The sequence below is a fragment of the Megascapheus bottae genome, chromosome 3 (genome assembly GCF_031878675.1).
Source record: "Megascapheus bottae isolate mThoBot1 chromosome 3, mThoBot2.hap1, whole genome shotgun sequence".
In the NCBI taxonomy this organism is placed as follows: Eukaryota; Metazoa; Chordata; class Mammalia; order Rodentia; family Geomyidae; genus Megascapheus; species Megascapheus bottae.
Genome location: NC_143511.1, coordinates 31,902,028 through 31,923,157, shown reverse-complemented (window position 1 = coordinate 31,923,157; position 21,130 = coordinate 31,902,028). Strand labels below are relative to the sequence as shown.

Below are 21,130 nucleotides of genomic sequence, written 5' to 3'. Positions count from 1 at the left end.
CTTCAAGAGGACTGTTCCACCTTCATGACACGGGCTTTCCGTGAAGGAAGGTGACCTGTGGCTCTGATGGCAATAGGGCTAGACCATGAATGGAGGCTCATTGTATAACCCCTAGCCACGGCTCTGGTGGAAACCTCTTGTCCAGATGCAGGGAACCTTTACAGAGATGACTTCAGTTGTTTGAAACGATGTCTCTTTTGCCTTACACATCACCCCACTCATGGCCCATGGAATTTCCCATTGGTCTATTCCCTCTCAGAAGAGAGGGAACTGCCCACTGTCACAAAGCTATCACAACAAGGCCACCATTCCACCTGACTTTCATGACTGCCACTAAAGAAGTGAACGCGCTATTGTAATCCTCTGCTAGGAGAGTTCTAGATGTGTACTAATTATTACAGATGAGGGAAACCATTGAGCCTAGGTTTGTTCCTTTGGGTCTGACTTACTTCACTTAATATGATTTTTTTCCAAGTCTTTCCATTTCCTAACAAATGGGGCGATGTCATTCTTTCTGACAGCAGCATAGAATTCCATTGTGTATAAACACCACATCTTGTTGATCCAATCATCAACTGAGGAGCATCTGGGTTGGTTCCATATCTTCACTATGGTAAACAGTGCGGCAATGAACATCGTTGTGCTAGTGGATTTAGTATGTCCTTGTTTCTGGACAATTGGGTAAATGCCAAGTAGTGGAATTGCTGGGTCATAGGGGAGCTCTGTGTTTAGTCTTTTGAGGAACTGCCATACTGCTTTCCATAGTGGTTGAATGAGTTTGCACTCCCACCACCAGTGTAGTAGTGATGCCTCCTGGCCACATCCCTGACAGCATCTGTTGTTAGGATGAGGCCAAATTAATGGACCTCTAGGACATGGACACAAGAGCTTAATTATAAGTGACTGTTAATCTTTATGATTTATGTTTTGCTCTCTTCTCTTGTGTTGCCCTTTGCTTAATTTCATATTGTTACTGTATCCCAATTTGTTACCTGGTACATTATAAAGATGTTTACTTGTTTATTTGAAATAGGAGGGGAAAAGTGAAGGGAGGGGGTGGGGAGGGAAATGGGGACAAAAACATAAGAAAGGATATAAATGTGTGAGAAGTAATGCACCCTCTATCTGGCAAATATAACTGTAACCCCTCTATACATTGAAATAAAAAACAATTATAAAAAATTTTTGTCTCAATGTAAACCTAGGCCGCATTCATATACTAAAATCAAAAGGTTTTATCAATAAAACAATGCATATTTTTTTAAAAAAGAAGTGAATACATTTTTAGCATTCATCTTACACTCCAACTCCCCAGTCTCTTAACACCTCTTAATAGGAGAATTTATTCCAGGGCAAAGAACAATAAATTGGATTTCTCATCTTTAACATGGTGTGATTTGGTCATTTTGATACATGACACATAGTCATGGCTGTTCTGTCTGCCATCAGCTCCAGTGATCACCATATCAGACCACCTCTCCCTGACCCAGGGCCACTGGTCAGACTCCTGCGTAGCTGCTGCCCCAGGTCTCTCCATGTGCTTATCACCCCGCACTTCATGACAACAGCCACAGGAGTGAAGACACACACGTACACATTCATGGCACCTCCCTCAAGGAGATGTAGCAGTTACCTATAGATGGTGGCTACAGGAGAAACCTTACCGAAATACATCTGACCTCGAAGGCCTGGTTGATTGGCTAGGGTATGTAAGTTAAAATGTATTATTTCAGAAAGTATTCCTTGACCTACCTTAGGCTAGAATGGAGTCTATCATTAATTCTTATATTGGTGGGCTACTGTAAAATGAAATCCACCTTGTGATAGTCCAAGACCTTGCTAGACTGGTCATCTTTAGGGTGGAAAGAAAGCTCAGTTGCCATGTCTGCTCCCTGATACCTTGTGATATCATCCTCCATTTAAATTTCATCTGCACCCTGGAGTGCATATTTGCCATTATTATCATGCTTATTGGAATCATATTAGTAACAATTTTTCGCAGGTCCTTACATTTTATGACGTGCATTTTGTGCCCTCTGAATAATCCCTGTCTGTGTGGCTCGCGTTTCCAGAACCTCTGTTACTGACAGTTACTTGGCATTTTGCCATTCCTCCCACTAGCCTGTCCTCATGGAGTCAGGGAAAATCAGCCACTTTCGGATCTTGAGTACAAGATTTATGACTCCCATTTTCAGTCAGGTGTTAGCGTGTGAGTTTTTACACAAGCAGATCGACTCATGAAGCAACCTACCACCCCATCCTTCTGAGGACCTCACTGGTCATCTCAGGTAATTTAGGGTTGTTTTTCTTCCAGCTACTTTTCTAAATTGAACCAAAAAAACCTATAAAGATCAGAGTGCATTTTTAAAGGGCCTAAGGAGCAGTGGGTACCGATTTGGAAAAGCTTGCTTGCCAGAATGCATGTGCCATAACAATGGCTATGCTGAGGCCAGAAATAAGCACTTTATAGTGTTTCAAGATTCCTTGAAGCATGGAATTTTGAGGCTCCTCTCAAGCCTCTCTTAGCCCAGATGTGTGTTAACGCTGGGTATATTTGCTTACCTAGACTTGTCCCTGTCCTAGGAATGGTAATATCTGCTTCCTAGGCCTGCAGTGATGGTGAAGGAAAGTTCTGGGTGAGGTACAGGTAAATCACACAGAGCTCTGCCCACTGCTTAACAGACATTTAGAAGATGCCATGTCCATCTCCGTCCTGCCCAGAAGGAGCTGGAACAATGGCCTTAGAGCCTGTGAGAGACTTAGGGACAGAACGATACCGTACATTGTACACAGGGGCTCAAGGACAGTGACTCACCAGCTCTCCCCTCCCCTTGTGACTCACACATGCTGAATCAGGTAGCTCAGACGAAGAGAAGCACCGTTCACAGGCCATCCACTGCTGACACACTGGAGTACCAGGGCTTCCCGGGCTGCTCATCTACAGGCATTCAGACACCGAGTCTGGGAGCTCAGCCACGGAGTTCCAGGCCAGGTACCATTGCCACAACATCTGGGCTTCCACAAGAGGGAGACTCTGGCTATCCGTGCAGTGAGATAAAGGTGGAGCCTTTTCCCTTTGCAGCATACAGCGGGGTCTCTGGGTTGGAGAGAGGGCTCATTCTCTGGTTCTATCTCTGCACAGAGGTGAGCAGAACTTATTCTTTGGGCTTTCTTCTGCCTTGGGGTCACCAGAGTGAGTATGAGAGAGCTGTTTACTAGATTGTGCCACACACTGCCTGGCAACACGTGTGGCAATGTGAAGTGGGCAGACTCAAGTGCCCTTCTGGGTTGTAACTTCATCACCTGAGTTTATCCCCTGCCTCTCCTGCCTCTCTGTGCTGAAGTTCAGAAGAAAGAAAGGTTTGTGAACGGCAGAGAGCATGGGTAGTGTGCTTGGGTTCGTGAAGTGCTGATAAGTCACGGGACTCCAGTTAACCAGCCTGCAGTCAGGTAGGATGGCAGCCTATCACTAGATGCTCAGTTTACTGTGTAGAAATTAATGGACATTCTGAATGTAAACATGACAAAGTTTACACAGACATTATTACATGCAGAAGCCAGATCTAAAATACACAGGGCAGAACCAATTATACAAGCCTCTAGGCATTCACACACAGTGAAACCGAAGGAGGTACACTTAGAGGAAGGACACGTGTACTGGTGCAATGCTTATGTGCCAATGATCATATAAACTAATATCAAAAGGAACTTTAGAGAAAAGGAAGCAAGATGTTTTTTTTTGTTTTCATTTTGTCATGTTTCTTTGTCTTTGTGAAGGTGAGGCACAGAAATGGAGGGAGAACGGGGGCACCTGCAGCAGTGGTATTTACTAGACACTCTATTGAAAATGAACAACTTGTGTGTGTGTGTGGCTGGGAGGGTAAAACTGGGAGACAGGGAGGGAAGGAGTGACACTGTCCAAAAACAAATGTTCTTACTGCCGACTTATATAACGGTAACCGTCTATACAACTAAAACTCTCCTTTTTCAAGAATGGGGCAAAGGCAACCCTGATGAGGCTGGCTTAGACTTTCCAAGCCACCTGTGGTCCCATCATTGCCTGGTTTCATCACAGCGAGATGGTGGCTGTCATCTACTTTTTATCGTTCTGGTGATGCTGATGCATTTCTGCACAGTGATTACGCAGTGAGCTATTAATGGGATATGAGTTGCTTTGCTTTGAATGTGGTGAAGAAGTAGGGGAGGGGTAAGTCATAGCACATGCCTGCCATCCCAGCTAACGAGAAGGCCGAAGGGAAGATGGCATGGATGCAAGAATAGGCAACACAGAAACACCGTGACTCAAAATAAACAGCAAGGTCTCAAAATAATGAAGTGTGAGGAGAGGAGGATCGTGGTTCTCAGGGGCTCTGGAGGGAAGTTCTGTTGACTTGGTCCCAGTGACACCCATAGAGTATGGGCAGAAAAGGGGTGGAAAATGGAGGTGACAGTCAACAGTAAAGGGAACCTGGCATCAACAATGGGGATCACTCTTGGTGGGTCAGGAGGGAGGCAATTCTGGGCCTTCACAGAGCATGCGCGGGAGCAGCTGGCTCCTCTCAGGAGCGCAAATCTGTGGACTGACAATGAGTCAGAGACTCCTTTGGGCTCAGGCCCCCTCCCACTGGGTCTTGATTATGACCCATGGTCAAGCTGGCCTGATTTTGGAATCTTGTCTTGTATTTCCAGAGAACTGGTGAAGATACTATTGCTTCAGTCTAGAGTAGCCTTTTGTGGTATTGAAATCCCCATTTGTGTCTGGGCCTCTCCATTGTGCTCTGCCTGTGTCACAACCACCGGGGACTGTAGAAGCATCCCATCTCTGAACAGGTGGGCTAACGTAGGTGTGGCACAAGAGAACCCTGGTGAAATGGCCCCGTACCACCTGGGGGCATGTGAAAGTCACTGCCTAACAGAATGGGGGTCACCACAGCAGGTGGTAATGGTGATATCCTTGGAGGAAAGGGTTGGACCACTGGCTAAGCAAGAGGCTCAGAACACAAGCAAGAGAGATTTTCCATTAGTCCCAGTGGCTGGCGTCCACATGTGGTATTAGTGGTCTATTCTACATGCCATTGCCCTGTACCTGTGATGTGCCACAGAGGCCAGAATTCCCAGTCTGGCCTACAAAAGGCCTCAGCTCTGATGCAGTTCTAGGCCACTGTTAGAATGATGGTGACATCCTGGCAATTGATTTTGCCTTTCCCTCTTCCAGTGTTTCTTCTGCAGGCCACAAGAGAGCAACAGGAATCTTCAAAGCCCTGGAGCAGAGAGAGGCCACTTCCTACCTGGCTGGAGATACCTGGTTCTTGGGGATCCACCACTTGCCAGCTCTGAGCACAACTGCCAGGTCCTGGCTTTGTGTGTCATCTCCACTGGCACAACCCCTGCAGTCTCCTCTTCCTCCTCCTCCTCCCTGCCATGGGCCTGCCTGCTGAAGACCTACCACATGGGGCCCTCCACCCCATAAAGAGGTGTGACCCCATCAGAGGGCTGCTCCTGGCTCTACTGGTGGAATTTGGGATGGTGGTGGCATTTGCGCCCATACCCAGGATCACCTGGGAGCTTGGAGGTGAGAGCTAGTGCTGAGTGGGGTCTAGTGCTGCAGGGAGGGGACAGGACAGAGGGGTCACTGGCTTGAACAGCTCAGCACCCAGCTCTTGAGCCTCTCACTCTGCGTGAGCAGGCAGCCCATGCTGCTGGCAGTGGGACGCTTTGGTAAGGGGAAACATTGCTCAAGGCTTGCTCAGGGACCTGACTAGGGGATCTCTGAAGGGAAACGTCTTTCTTGTACTCCATAGTGACTCAGGCCCTTCTAGGGATAGGCTCCTACCCTGCACACTGGTGAAGAGTGTGGTGAGAGAGTTCCTTAACTGTCAGGCCTTGTGACATTTGCTGCTCTCCAGTCTCAGCTGTGATTATCTCCACTCCCAGGACCTGTGTCTTGGGACTGGGGACTCTGGGTCAGGGGATGGGAAACACAGCACTAGGTAGTGAACATGGGCTGCATCTACTTTCTTGCTTCCATTTCCCAGCCAGTATGCAGTATGGAAGTAGAAAGTAGGATAATCCAAGTGAAACACCAAGAGGCATTTCACATCATAAGCACGAAGTTTGATACTTATTTAAGACTGCCTTAAAAGAATACTTTAAAAAAATATCTGAACTGTTGGTGCCAGGAGTGTGATCTAGTGATAGAATGCTTGCCTAGCATGCATGAAGACCCAGGTTTGATTTGAGGTACCACATACATAGAAGAAAAAAAAACTTGGAAGTGGTTCTGAGGCTCAAGTGATAGAGTTCTAGCCTTCAGAAAGTCCAAAGACGGTGCTCAGGCGTTGAGCTCAAGCCCAGGACTGGCCAAAAAAAAAAAAACAACACACACATCTAAACTGTCATGTTGTTTTAAGATCTAATCAGTGGATGGCTGAGGTACATAGATGAGAGACATGGGCAGGTGAAGACATCCAGCCTGGGACCTCCCAGAATACCACTGAACAAGAATCTCCGAATTCAGGAGAGACAAGGGGGGTAGGAAGACACACATCCTTGGGTGACACAAGAGAACCTGGCTGAGAGGTGTCCCCCACCCCTGCACACACGTTTCTTGAACATTATAGTTTTCTTTGCGAGGCTCCTTCTCTTCCTCTGCAGCATGAAAGTCATTGTCCCCAATCCTTAGCCAACAGCCATGATTATAAATGACATCTTGGGTCTATTTCTCTTTCCTGTTCCTGCTGGCCCCCTTGTTCCCTCAGAGGTAGATCTGACACAGTTTAATGAGCCAGGGATCTTCAACTACTCAGAGTTGTTGCTGAATGAATACAAGGATACGCTCTACGTCGGTGCCCGGGAAGCCATCTTTGCACTGAGTATGCTCAACATCTCTCAGAAGAAGCAGGAGGTGGGTGATGGGCACACTCTACTTTGGGTGGCATCTCCTCACTGGAACGTGCATCTTCTCCTGCTCTCATAAACTACATTGTGCTTTCTAGTGCCTTGTGCCTTCATGGATCTCATCTCAGGAGGTGCTGAGGGGTCATTTCTTATGAACGGTTCTTTGAGCTTTTCATTTTGGATAACTTTCTAACATGACCATGATCAAAAACTGTGATTATACTAGCACTTCACTCCTGTGGTTTCATAGGTCAGGCTTTGATCTTACTTGGCACCTTGCCTGTGTTTGGTGGCCTTACAGAAAAATCCTGGGACCAGGAGTATGACCTAGTGGTTGAGTGCTGGCCTAGCATACATGAAGCCCTGGGTTTGATTCCTCCATATCACATGCACAGAAACAGCTGAAAGTGGTACTGTGGCTCAAGTAGTAGAGCACTAGCCTTGAGAAAGTTCAAGGACAGTGCCCAGGCCCGCATTGGCAAAAATAAAAAAAAGGAAGAAAAGGAAAAAAATTTCTGTTCCTACCTTTATCTGTGCAGTTTTTGTGGAAAAGATTCTTTTTTGTCCAAATAAGAAATGGAAAAGAATGAGAAAAAATCCATGCCATCCAATGGCAATCAAATGGATGAATGCTTTTATTATTCCAAGATTTAGTTTGAATCTACATGAAATCATCTGGTCCCTAGGTAGCTCTTACTCTGGCTGCATCAAGCCATTCTGTCCAAATGGACAAAATAAAGAAAGCAGTCTGGGTTCTGTGTTAGGTCTTGACCTTGACATCGCTCCTTGTATCCTAATAGTGGCTACTGCAGGCCTCTTGTCTTCTCACATGTGGGGCTGCCTGGGAACATCCCTTGCTGGGAGAAGGGCCTGCTGGGAAGAGGGGCCTGGAGAGCCAGGACCCTTGTGTAGACAGAGTCCTTCCTACTGGTCCACAGAGCAACAAAGTCAAAGTATGCTTTTCACCGAAGTTGTAAGTGCATCGTGTTTTACTTCTGCCTTCCCTCTTCAACTGGCAATCCTAACTCCTATGTGTTGCAAAGGGTTGCCGCAAGCTGTTTGATCCTTCTGTTTCAGTGCATTGAGAAAGTGGAGACAGATGCAGGAGGCCTGCCTTTGCTTACCAGCCCTCACCACAAGGGGTTTGGGACTTACTGCCACTCAGAGAGCAAAAGAGGTTTCAGTGGTTTGACTTGTAAACACCTTTACTTTGCTTCCACCGCTTGCAGCTTGGTCCTATTTTGTTTCTGTCAGAGGTTTAGGCCATGGAAATGGACCTCATGCAGGCTGGACAAATGCCCACCCCTGAGCTAAGCTCCAACTACAGGTCCTTAGTTGATGCTCAGTGGCAGGCTGTGAAAAGGTGGCAGGCTTTGACCAGCCTCCTGGTACAAGTGTCCTGGGGTTGTTTCCTTGCTCTCTGCCCAGGCTGTTCCTAGCTGGTGGTGAGCATCTGCTGTCCCTACTCCTATGCCAATGCTCTGTCCTCATCCCTGGCATCTGGCTTATTCCTAATTTTTGACACATGGGTGGCTTGCAGAGCCTTACCCTGTGCAAATACTATTTCTCTCAGAAGTCACCAGACAGGGTGGTGCTGTAGGCCCATGCAGCCCTTCCTCTCTGTGTCTTGTACCTCTGAGCCCTGTCCTCCTGGTCCCTCAGCCCGGGGCTCTGCCTGCTGGAATTTCTTAGTGAAAAGCCTGGAAATATGGTTCAGTACCAGTTACCACTGATGCCCCCATCCTTCAGGGTTTCATGAAGTTAGATGAGTTTTCAGGCAAGTGGGATTTTGTTCAACCACTTGTGTATCCAGTTAGACATCCAGTGCAGTGTTGTCACCTGTGTGGTTTGTCAGCTCCTGGGACATTTTGGGGAGAACCCACTGCATTAGTTCAGAAGGACCCCTCACCAGGGCTCCCTTCTTCCAAGAAGGTCTGTGGGCTTTCTAACTGCTAAGCCCCATAACCTGTGCGGGTCTTAGAGCACTGAATAATCCCTCCTGTTATTTTTCATCGGTTTCTATCCTCACCCAGCAAGCGGTGCTGGTCATTTGGGGAAGTAAGGCAGGAGTCTAGGGCCTCTGTTTCCCCATCTGTCTTATGCAGCAATCAGCCCTGTGATCGCTTTGGAGAGCAGGCCCCACACCAGAAGCTCCCAGTCTCATTCCTGAGAGGCAGCAGCCTGGATCATCCTTAGTATGGTACGGAGCTGACAGTACTCCTGATATTTTCACCACCACCTCTGGCCTCCAACCTATAAGAAACCATAATTCTGCCAAGGCTGAAAGAGGTGGCCTCCAGATTTCTTCTTTCTTCCTTTCTTTTCGTCTTTCTCCCTTTCCCCTGCCCCTTCCTCCTCCTCCTCCTCTTTGTTCTCCCCTCCTCCTCCTCCTCCTCCTCCTCCTCCTCCTCCTCCTCCTCCTCCTCCTCCTCCTCCTCCTCCTCCTTCTTCTTCTTCTTCTTCTTCTTCTTCTTCTTCTTCTTCTTCTTCTTCTTCTTCTTTCTTCTTCTAAAAGCCTTTCTTCTTTTGCATGTGTTACTTGTACATGCTAACATTTCCATGCCTGCATAAATGTGCACTGCTCAGGGCCCAGGAGCATGGCCTAGTGGTAGAGTGCTTGCCCAGCATGCAGGAAGCCCTGGGTTCAATTCCTCAATACCATATACACAGAAAAGGCCAGAATGATGCTGTGGCTCAAGCGGTAGAGCTCTAGCCTTGAATAAGTCCAAGGACAGTGTTTATGCTCTGAGTTCAAGCCCCAGGACTGCCCCCCACCAATGCACTGCTCAAATTTAGGCATCGTCAGACAGTCACACTCTTTCTATCCTCTAGAAATCCAGGCTGAGTGCTTTTAGCTTCCAGAAATGAAAGAGAACAGAAAGCACTGGATCCTGTTTGCGTCTGTCTGGCTTATTTAATTTACCATGATGTGCCCTCACTCCTTTCCCATCTATCTTGTTACAAATGACAGAATTGTGTTCTCTCTCTCTCTCTCTCTCTCTCTCTCTCTCTCTCTCTCTCTCTCTCTCTCTCTCTCTCTCTTTCTCTCTCTCTCTCTCATTTCCGTAGACTGTCATAACACAATTTACTGAACTTAGCATCTCAAAGGAATTCCAATCACTTAGTGTATGAATAATACCCCATGGTTGTAAACATAACACATTTTATTTTTTTATTTTTTTTATTTATGGGCTATTAGGTGAATCTCAAAGCTTGGTGTTTTGATTTTTACAAGATAATTTTTCCCACTTTAATGCTTTAGTTTCTGCTGTTCTTTCATAGTGAACTAGAAGGTTCTGAGAGCCTTCTATGGCCCACTACTTTCTATCAGGGCAATAATCAGAATATTTAGGAAGCCCCAAATGGCTCCCCAGTCATCCTCTCAAATCTGAGGTTTTACCTCGTGTCACAAACATCTGGCCTCTGAACTCTATATGCCTTTGAGCTGTGAGTGTTTATCCCGTGGTTTAGCTTTTATTCATCCTTCTCTACTAGGTACACTGGAATGCCTCAGCTAAGACCAAAGCAGACTGCGTGGGGAAAGGGAGATCAAAAGAGGTAAATGCTTTTGTCAACTACAGACCCCACGTGTTTTCTTTCGTTGCCTAATCTCCCCAGTAGAGATTGAGCATCTTCTGCATGTAGCTAGGTGTGGTGAGGGGCTGAACACTCCTGTTGGGTCTGTCTGCACCTGGTACCTGCAGATGCCCAGGTTTCAAACTTCTAGAACCTAGTTATGGATGCATTGCACATGGCAGCTGAATTATAGCCAAGTCCAGCCATTATTGACTAGCTGAAAATGAAATGTTTTACAAAACACACTTTTCCCCAGACACATGTAGGAACAGGTTAGCCACTTTTCCTAAAACATTTGTCTCGAAACCCAGTGTGTCCTGAGGAAGCCAAAGGGCAGTGGGCACTGATGGAATCACACTCACCCATACTGCAGGATCTTAAAGGTAGAGGGAACTGGCCACTGGCTCTGGCTTCCCTGCGCAGAGCCAGAGAGTGACCTGGGGTTCCCACCCCTCCCCTTGGCCGATCGTGAACTAAATCCCAACAGTTTCCAAACAGACACAGCCAAAACCCTTCCCTAAGCTTATACTAGTTCTGACTGTTGCACATACAATCCAAGTGTTGTCAGCCCTAACTAACATGTGGGTCCCTTTGTGGAGACTTAGTCCCCCTGAAGTCTTGTGGCTGGACAATTGGTGACATCTTCTCTGTGCCCAGCTTCTCCCTTCAGGTGAGTGTAGGACTGGAAGAAAACTTCTTTCCAGTCTGGGTGTGTTCTAGCAGAGGGCAGTGCCCCATTGGAGGCAGAGTCCATCCCAAGAAATGGTTTGTGTGCTTGTGAGAGTACAATAAATGTCTTTTTTCTTTTTAAATAACCATTTCATTTTTGAACCAAACATTTAAAATTCATTAACAGGGCCCATTTTCCTTAGCACAATTAGCAAATACCATTTGTTAGGACTTTTAAAGCTACGATCATATACAGTCTTTATGGCATAAAAAAAAATCTTGGGTTCACTAAGGCATAATGTTAGCTCATTATTATTGATAGTACAATGTTAGAAAACAGTTCCCAAAGACAATAGTTTCTAGACTCTTCTGTAATACAAATGTAGCCAAATTAGCCTGCATGAATAATTCATTATAACAGGTTAATTATTGCTATTAGTTCTACAGAATTTCTTTTGTCCCAATGTGTCTTTGTACAGAGGTGTCCTTAATATAATTTGAAGTCAACAGTAAAAGTAGTTGTTTGTTTGGTCAGCAGGGCTTTGTCAATTAGGGACTGAAATAACATTGTGAACATGACAAAGATAAAAATGGCCAAGTTCAATTTAGGATTTAGGTGTTTGCGGACTGGCCCTGTGCTGCGAGAAGATGGCTATGATGTGAAACCAGAGGAAAGGCAAGGCAGCGCCAAGCAGACTTCACAGTGGGGATGCGGAGGGCATTGTAGTGGCTGGCTATTGATGGGGTTTCTCTCCCCACAGACAGAATGCTTCAACTACATGCGAGTGCTGCAGCAATTAACATATGACATCCTGTATGTGTGTGGGACCAATGCATTCCAGCCTGTGTGTGACTATCTGGTGAGTACACAGATTCACTTCATGGTCAGTCCTACTCATAGCAGCCTGGGCAGTGGCTAGATTGGGTAGATATAAAGTAGCAAAAATTATCTTGTAGAAAACAAAGCACTAAGATTCGAAATTCACCTAATAGCTCATCCATAGATGAATAAAAAAGAAAATATGGTATATTTACAACCATGGAGTATTATTCATACATTAAGTGATTGGAATTCCTTTGGATATGTTGAGTTCCGTAAACTGTGTTATGACAAGAGAGAGAACACAATTGTGTCATTTGCGGCAAGGTAGATGGGAAAGGAGTGAGGGCAGATCATGGTAAATTAAGCCAGACAGACACAGACAGGATCCAGTGCTTCCTGTTCTCTTTCATTTGTGGAAGCTAAAAGCACTCAGCCTGGATTTCTAGAGGACAGAAAGAATGTGACAGTATGTTGATGCCTGGATTTGAGTGGTGTATTTTGGTGGGGTGGGGCAGTCCTGGTGCTTGAACTCGGGGCATAAACACTGTCCTTGGGCTTTTTCAAGCCTAGAGCTCTACCACTTGAGCCACAGCATCATTCTGGCCTTTTCTGTGTATCTGGTATTGAGGAATTGAACCCAGGGCTTTCTGCATGCTGGGCAAGCACTCTACCACTAGGCCATGCTCCTGGGCCCTGAGCAGTGAACATTTATGCATGCATGGAAATGTTAGCATGTACAAGTTGGAATCAGGAATGGTAGAATACTTACCTACTATGCAAGAGACCCTGAGTTTGATTTTCAGCACTGAAAATGAAATTCAGCCTTGTATCAGAGAAATAACACAGTAAAGTATAACCTCATTAGAGGTTCTAATGGTGAATTTAATGCCTCAGGGGTTGTGACATCTGCTTGTACTCTTAGCAAGCAATCCAGAGACTAAGGTAAGAGATTAGGAGTTCAGGGCTCAGAGTGAGACACTGTCTCACATGAGAAAAAAATTAACTTAGGAAACACAATTCTTGCAGTGAGATCCATTCGGTGGTCCTATGTGATACTTGTTGTCCTCTGATGCTGGTATTATACATTGCTAAGGAGTGAAGGAGATGTTTCTGAGCTATAACAACCTGAGTCCTAAAAGGTAGACACTTCTTTTTGCTTAAGTACAAAAAATAAAAGCTGTTTTCTAGAAGGTTTTTGCTCATCAAAGAGTTATCAGGGAAGAAAGCATCTCAGCTACCATTTTACGACATTTCTCTGAGTTTTGCCTGTTATTTCATTTTGCTTTTCTGGGTTGGATAAGTTTCCAGTTGGTTCTACCCACTTTATTTCTTATTTAGGTAAAGAAATTACTCCATGGTTGAAGTCCTGGCCTGTCCTTTCTATCAGTGCAGCTTGTCATTGCTTTGAGATTTGAGAACATGGGTCCATTTGGCATATGTTATCGGGGGGGGGGTCTACTTTTTATTTGTCTTTTTATTTTTAACAAAAAATCCCCATTACCTGATTCTTGGATATTGTGGTTCTCTCTGTGTTATTGTAATATAATGCTGCATTCTATGGTCACTTATTAAACATGCTCTGTCTGTGGTTCTCACTGGCCTTCCTAACAACTCTCGATCTACCAACTTCTCTGTCTCCATTTTCCATATGAGGAGAAGCTTTGAGATCCTTCATAGCTCAACCAAGGACTGAGGTACCAGGCTGGAGATGGAGCTAGGTGACATACACCCTGTCTCCAAGGGAAAGTCTCCCGTAGTCCAGCATGCATTTTCTCATCTCTGTTGGTCTTCCCAGAACAAGGAATCTATGAAATGAAATGGTATAAAGACACATTGTTATAATGGAAAATCGGATGTCTTATGATTCCTTCTCTCATTATTTAATTTTAGAACATAACATCCTTTAAATTTCTGTGGATAAAGCAAGATGGCAGAGGAAAGTGTCCTTTTAACCCTGCTCACACTTATACATCCACCATGGTTGGTGAGTCCTTCTGCTCAGGTTCCTCACCCCCAACACTTACGGGCTCCTACTCAGGCGTTGATCTCTGCTTTCCTTCCTCTTTCTTTCCTGGCCTTGTCTGAACATTGCTTGCCCTTGCAGATATGTGCGTTTGTTTTCATAGACCCCCTTACCTAGCACAAAGAGATTTGATTTCACCATTCAAGGAATAACCAGCTCAACATTTTAGCATACTGCTTTATATTCATCATTGGTATACAATGATCAGATCTTCCGTGAGCCCCAGGCATCTGCTTGATGAGAGTTACGGAACTCTTCCGCAAGTGCTCCTTAACTCTCATGGCTATCCACTACTGAAACAGAGCGCCATACACTAGTGACTCTGTGATTGCACCCATTCCGTCTTCACCTTCAGCACAGTGTATGTCACATGGGAATATTAGAAAGAAGGCTTTGGATGAAGTGATTTTTTCCTACCTGCAGGCTGTGTTCTTAGCACATTTACTGCAGGTGAGGTCACCTGTGTTTGGGCTAAAAGGAAAGGGCGTTTTGCTTTCCAATGTTTTACTGTGGTTGAAGTAGGATGAAGCCCATGGTAAAGGAAGGAGCAGCTATGCTACTGTCATTTTACTTGTTGTGGGAAGTTTTCATTTGGGTTCCATTACTCAAAAATTGCAGCTCATGGTCGAGGTTTGGCCTAGTGGTAGAGTGCTTGCCTAGCATGCACGATGATCCGGGTTCAATTCCTCGGTGCCACATACATAGAAAAAAGCTGGAAGTGGTGCTGTGGCTCGAGTGGTAGAGCTCTAGTGTTGAGAAAGTCCAAGGTTAGTGCTCAGGCAATGAGCTCAAGCCCAAGACCTGGAAAAAAATGCAGTTCAATGTAACACTTGTCAAAGAAAAGTCATCAAGGTACAAAGTGGATATGGCATCTGGGAAGTCTAGGGATATCTAGGGAAATCTTATCTCTTCCACTTGAAGGCTTAATGCAGTTACAAAGAAATTGACTTCAGCCAGATGTTGAGAACTCACATTTATAACCCTAGTCAAGCGAGACGCAGAGACCTGAGAATCACAATTCAAAACCAGCTTGAGTAGGAAATCCCATGGAGCTCTTATGTCCAATAAGCTACCAAAAGCTGGAAGTGGAGCTGTGGCTCAAGTGGGAAAGTGCCATTCTTGAGGTTTTGGACTCTGAGTTTAAGATCAGTAGTGGAACAAAAAAAGAAAATCATTTCCCTGATGCAACAGAGGGCTCATCTGACATCCTATTTCTCTGTCCTCCCTGCTTCTGGGCCTGGATAGCTGGAGAACTTTATGCTGGGACAACATATAATTTCTTGGGAAGTGAGTTCATCATCTCCCGAACCTATTTCCATACTCATCTGTGAACGGAATCTGACATCCCATGGCTGCATGGTAAGACACCAGGTCTATTAGCTGAAGGGAATGCTCTGGTAGACTTCCCTTCTGGCTGTCACTGAGCTGTGAGAGTCCTGAGTTCTCAGCCTCAGCACAGTGGAACCACAGGAACTGCTAGGGACCCTTTATGAATCTAAGGGTGTGCCTTCGATCTTCTTCCCTGAAAATGGACTTCAAACACTTCCAAAAGTGACATTGAAATGTCAAGTGGAGAAATGACAGGTTTCCCATTAGGATGGGGTATCATTTGGGTGTGACATGAAAGATGCAGTCTTTGTGTCAGCCTCCAGGGCCAGGTCAGAAGGCATTAGGCCAACACCTGGCTGAGGTCTGAAATTGCAGGTGGATGCTAGGAGGCTTCTAGCTGGGCTTTCCTTAGGGGTGCCGGAAAGTAAGGCCCAGGGCTTTTCTGAAGCCTCGTGGTCTGTTGGCAGGTCCTATGGCCTATATTGAGGGACAGCCACCAACTCATTGAAGGGGGCCAGCCAATGGCACAGTCTTAGCATATCTGCTTCCTGTGGTCAGGGCTAACTGGATTGACTCATTTATTTAAATCAGAAGATGGTCTGTCTGCCGGCTAAGCGGTTCCTGAAAGCTTGTGGGATGATCATGGTAGAACTGTCCTATACCACCAGGCCAACACCAGGGCCAATTATGCGTGGTTAGAGAGAATGAGACAGGAGGAGACACGCTGGGGACTGTCATCAGTCACCACACTGAAGTCTCTTTATAATGTGACACTCACATTCTAGATGTCCTTCAGGGATGCCCTCAAGTCTGCAGTGACTGGCTGTGACACGGGGGGCGGGGGGCAGGCAGGAACACAAAACTCCATGAGCAGGGACAATCTTGTCTCTTCTCTCTACAGAGCCTAACTTCGTCCATGCTGAAGTGATATGCAAAAGCCCCTCCGGCGTCAAGGGTGATGAGAACAAGGTCTACTTTTTCTTCCAGTTAAAGATCCCCCGCATTGCAAGAGTGTGTGTGGTGAGTGCTGCTTGCTAGCCTTGGTCTTCTGTCCTGGGGACCAGCTCTGGAAATGCTCCTTTTCCTGCCACCCAATCCCTTCCTGTCATAGAAGCCTCTTTGGAGAGGCCTCTGCGATGTCGAGCTCCTGTTCTTGGCGGCTCCAATGGTATCTGTGGGACTAAAGTGACATTCTCTCCTATCATGCAGTTGACTGAACAGCTGTGGTTCTCAACGCTGACCTGAGGCCTCCTCAGCTTAGGAGAAGTTGGTTACGAGTTTCAAATCTCATTTCTTGAAGCTCTCAGTCTACATCCGTGAATCTGTGCCTTAAGTGTAAAAAGTGAAATCTGCAGTAAAATGTGTGTCAGTCTCAAAGCCTCCAGTGTGTGGAGGGGCAGAGGCGAGGATGCTACTACATGCAGGTGCTTATGGGGCACAGAGAATTGTCTTGAGTGGCTTGGCTGGCATTAGAGGGCAAGCAGACTAACAGGTCTTAGATAGAGCATTGGAACCCAGGAAAACACAATCAGTAATGGATGGAACCACATGTTTTAACTGCCCCCCCCTACTCTGGATACCTCTCTCTTAACAGTCTAGAATGCAAGGCAGGAAATAGCTGTTGTGCATACTTGACATATCTAACTAGCACCTTACTAACTAAGACCTCTGTCCACAGCTTGTTAACTCAGTTCCCTAATTGTCATCCACTATACATGCCCACTCCTCAACCTGCAGGCCTGAGTTCATCTCAATGTCATTTATGCAGTTTTATTCCATATATATATACCTATGGAAATAGTAATGCATAAATTAGTCATAGAACAATATTAGCAGTATTCATTAATGATAGAACAATGAGGCCATATGGCATAAAATTGACGTGGTGTGGTAGGTGGGCACGGTGAGTGCAGAACTCTCAGCAGGTATGCAAAGGACCTTGCAATGGCATTGGCACAAGGGGCTAAGAGCTCTCATTCTCCCCTCCTGCCCTGGGGCTGTCAGAACACACCGACCACACCCAGCTTGGCCGAGTCCTTTACAGGGTATGGCAGGATCCATACCCTGGGATATGTTGTGAACTGCCTCCCCCACCCTAAACCAAGCAGAAGACTCTGGTCTCTACAGGTCTGGTCTGACGTGGCTTCCTTTGTCCTTGTGAGAGTCCAGTTCTCGTCCTGAACCACCTGGCAGTGCTGGTCTGAGCACAGGCCCCGTCCCTGCCTCCCTGTGCACACACATCCCTCCCCTGCTACGCAGGACTCAAAAGCCCATCAGACAAATGGCCGCAGACCTGCTGGAAAATGCCCCTGCTGGTCGTCAGAAAGAAAATTCCTCATTTGTCCTCCTAGGACTTCACCGTTGAGATAGAAAATCATTGTGTCTAACATAAAAGAAGCGTCTCCATCTCCTATCCGCTGTGTGCACAATTCCCAGATTCAGTTCAGTGTGTTCCCACTAACAAATAGGACATTTGTTCCAAGACCCCAATGGGCTCCTAAAAACACATATGCTACCAAAACTCATATATGCTTCCTTCCCTACACAGATGTATGAATGAGAAACTTTAATATGCAAATTAGGCACAATAAAAGATTAGCAATAATTACTAGAGATCCCTAGAACAGTGTTCATGATAGCACAGAGGGTTGATTTCTCTAAGAGGGACATCCAGCCTCAGGTGGAGATTACCTGCCACTGCCTGGCCCTCCCATATTCACCTTCTCACATTTGTCACACTCATGGAAGATAAGGCAGAAGCCATTTCAGAGCCAGAGCTCAGCAGTGCTTGGGGAGATGTAAATGTGTCTGGTTTAGCTATCATCACATGAGATTTTAGGGAGAAAATTGTTGTATTATGTTTCATTTTGATGAAGATAGTCAAATCTAAGCCAGCATTGTTACAGTGCTTTTCTTTCATATAATAGATCTTGTCTGAACCATTCCTTTGAAAAGGGACTATACACTTTAGGTAGACTACCTGATTGCAGAATCATCTAGACTGCCTGTAACGTCCTATCTCTCCTATTGCAGGATGATCAAGGTGGCCAAAAGATTTTACAGAATAAGTGGACATCTTTCCTGAAGGCCAAACTACTCTGCTTCCACTCAGACCTAGGCCTGTTCTTTAATGTATTGCAAGATGCCTTCATACTTCGGCCCCCAGCAGATAAGGAGCCTGTGATCTATGCACTCTTCACATCACAGCTGTATGTGTGCCCTCTGTGGGTTGGGGTGCTTCCCTCTGGCCTGCTGCATCCCAGGAACCTAAATAGCCTGCCCTCTGCAGGAACAGTGTGGGTCTGTCTGCCATCTGTACCTACTCACTGTCCACAGTGGAGGCCGTGTTCTCTCATGGGAACTACATGCAGAATGCACGTGTGGATTTTTACCCCAAGTGGCTGATCTACCATGGTAAAGTACCCAAGCCTCGACCTGGAATGGTGAGTGCGACAGGGCTGCAGGGAGGGATGTCCTTCTGGTTCAAGGGTCCAGGCTCAGGGACTGAAACTTTATAGAGGAACCAGAACTTCCCTGCAAGTGGTTCAACTGGCCACACTATCCTCTCTGTCCGAGGCCCGGTGCTCTCTGGGTTCAAGCACTGAGCTAAGGTCCTTTCTCTTCTGTGTGCTGGGTAATAAGTCTCAGCACAATCTCTTTCGATAAGCTGTGGTACTAACAGGCAGTTTTGTACAATTAACGTCATACATTATCGCATCTTACAATTAGAATCGTTTCTTTTTCAGTCTCCTGCAGAGAACTGCATAATCTGAATACCTGCTCATTGTTTCCAGTGCCTTAAATGGGTATTTGGCTGGTTCTTGGATGTTGCTTCTCTCAGGACTGACTTTCTCTGTATATCTGAAACTGCTCCTTTCATTATTGCTTCTGGGAACTGGGTTGAGTAACCCATGCATTTTATGCTCATGAATTTGGAGCTTTGTTTATAAGGGAAAGGATGCTACACAATCTTTACCTTTTATCCTTTATGCCTGTTTTTCAGCAATGTTTGGTTGGTATGTTTCCATCATATGAGTATTGTCCATTTGAAACCCTCTGTCCTCTTCACTGATCATACTTCCTCCCCAGATTGTGTGTGAAGGACAGTTATATCTTCTGCCTGTGCTTAAACACTGTCTCCTCTGACTGCCGTGGAGAGGCCATCTCTTGCTGTCCTCCATCTTTGGAGATGAGCGGTGCTGCCCCTGGCCTCACTGCCGGTGTGTGCTCGGTCAGGCGCAGTAACCCCGGGAAATTTTATCCTCACAGTGCATCAACAGCCAGACGCGTGCAGCCAACTACAACAGCTCTTTGCATTTACCAGACAGAACGCTGCTGTTCGTCAGAGAACACCCTTTGATAGGGGACTCTGTCACTCCAATAGGCAACAGGCCCACCTTAGTAAAGAAAGACGTGAGCTACACCCAGATTGTGGTGGACAGGACCCAGGCCCTGGACGGGACCTTCTATGATGTCATGTTTATCGGCACAGGTGGGTTCGAGGGCTTTGCAGTCGCCATGTGCGTGTCCTTGAGGAAGAAGACTGGGAAGTTCCTTATGATCCCCTGTGCTTCCATGACAGAGCATCTCCTCTGAGGGGACTCTGGTGGTTTGTGATAGAGTGAAAGATTCCTGAGGTGCTAGCACAGCTGGCCTGCCAGATGCAGAGCTCACAGCTGCCTGGAATGCTCACAGAGAGGCAGAGTGGGCTGGTGCAAAGAAACTCTGTGGTTGGAGAATGGGAGCGGGTCATGCACTGCAGTGCATGTAGTGGTTGTGAGCACTGAGCAGCCTGGCATCCCTAAGTGCAGCTGGGAGGCTTTGTCCCTGCAGCCAGGGAGGAGCCAGGCTGACGTGGGCCCTGACCTGGGGGGCACACTTTCCCTCAGCAGTGCCTTCCAGAATCAGTCATAGCAGCTGGCAGGACACCAACTCCTCACTGGACATTCCCACCTTACTTCTGCTTACCTACTGAACATCTCTAGTTGAGTCCTGCAGAGCCAGTGGAGCTCAGGAGCCACCTCACATGAAACCTGCCTTCCTGTCTCACTGAGGGCTTTGTGGATGAGGGTTGTTGGGATCAACCCTGGGACAGGACTTCCACTCATGATCAAAATCAGAGTAGCCTGTCACTCGAGAGTGTGCAATGGTTTATTTGGCAAGGCTTTCTTCTTCATTAGTGATGCAGACTTGTCCTCTTAGTCTCAGCATCTCAGTGAGTGAGGGATGTGAAAGTGAAGGAGGAGTGCTTGCTGTGATATCAGTGTCTTTGATGAGTCCTTCTGGAGGTTTCTGCCCCACCTGTGGATTTGGCCTTGCAGCACAGGGCTCCCTGCACAAAGCTGTCCAACTGGAAAACGGCATGCACATCATTGAAGAGACAGGGCTGTTTCCCAGCTCTGAGCCAGTCCAAAACCTGTTGCTATCTTCAAAGAAGGTAAAGATGCCCAGGAAGGAGGGCTGGAATGCTGCCTTGCCTGTGGCTTTGTGTACCTGTGATGTTCGATGGGTCTTCCCGAGCTTGTATGCACTGGTCTGTCTAGCCCAGATGAGCTGACCTTGGACCTCCACACATTCTAGAAATATGAGATGTCAAGGTTGGAAAGTACACCCTCTGAACTAGAGAGATGGAACTTCACTTAGTGACTGGCGCAGACGGTAGAAGCCATGTTTTCATTAACCCATGACAATACGTTCTTATGCCTCACCTGTGAGACTGGAGACTGTGTGGGTGACATGTCAGGTTGTGAGAAAAAGTGTTTGCTCATTGTACTCTACAGTTTGTTAGCTCAAAAGTGCACTTGCTCCCAAAC

At 46.4% G+C, this 21,130-nt stretch overlaps 1 protein-coding gene across 1 annotated transcript in view; it reads left to right on the top strand.

Annotated features, from left to right (window-relative positions):
- Positions 1 to 5,421: 5,421 nt before the first annotated feature.
- Positions 5,422 to 21,130, top strand: part of LOC150065231 (semaphorin-4D-like) — a 19,035-nt gene continuing 3,326 nt past the window's right edge. Inside the window, 11 exon segments of the mRNA XM_090329342.1 lie at positions 5,422 to 5,572; positions 6,759 to 6,904; positions 10,393 to 10,455; positions 11,904 to 12,002; positions 13,856 to 13,949; positions 15,234 to 15,347; positions 16,219 to 16,337; positions 18,351 to 18,526; positions 18,607 to 18,760; positions 19,587 to 19,809; positions 20,639 to 20,754. Coding sequence (XP_090185468.1) covers positions 5,422 to 5,572; positions 6,759 to 6,904; positions 10,393 to 10,455; positions 11,904 to 12,002; positions 13,856 to 13,949; positions 15,234 to 15,347; positions 16,219 to 16,337; positions 18,351 to 18,526; positions 18,607 to 18,760; positions 19,587 to 19,809; positions 20,639 to 20,754 — 1,455 coding nt within the window.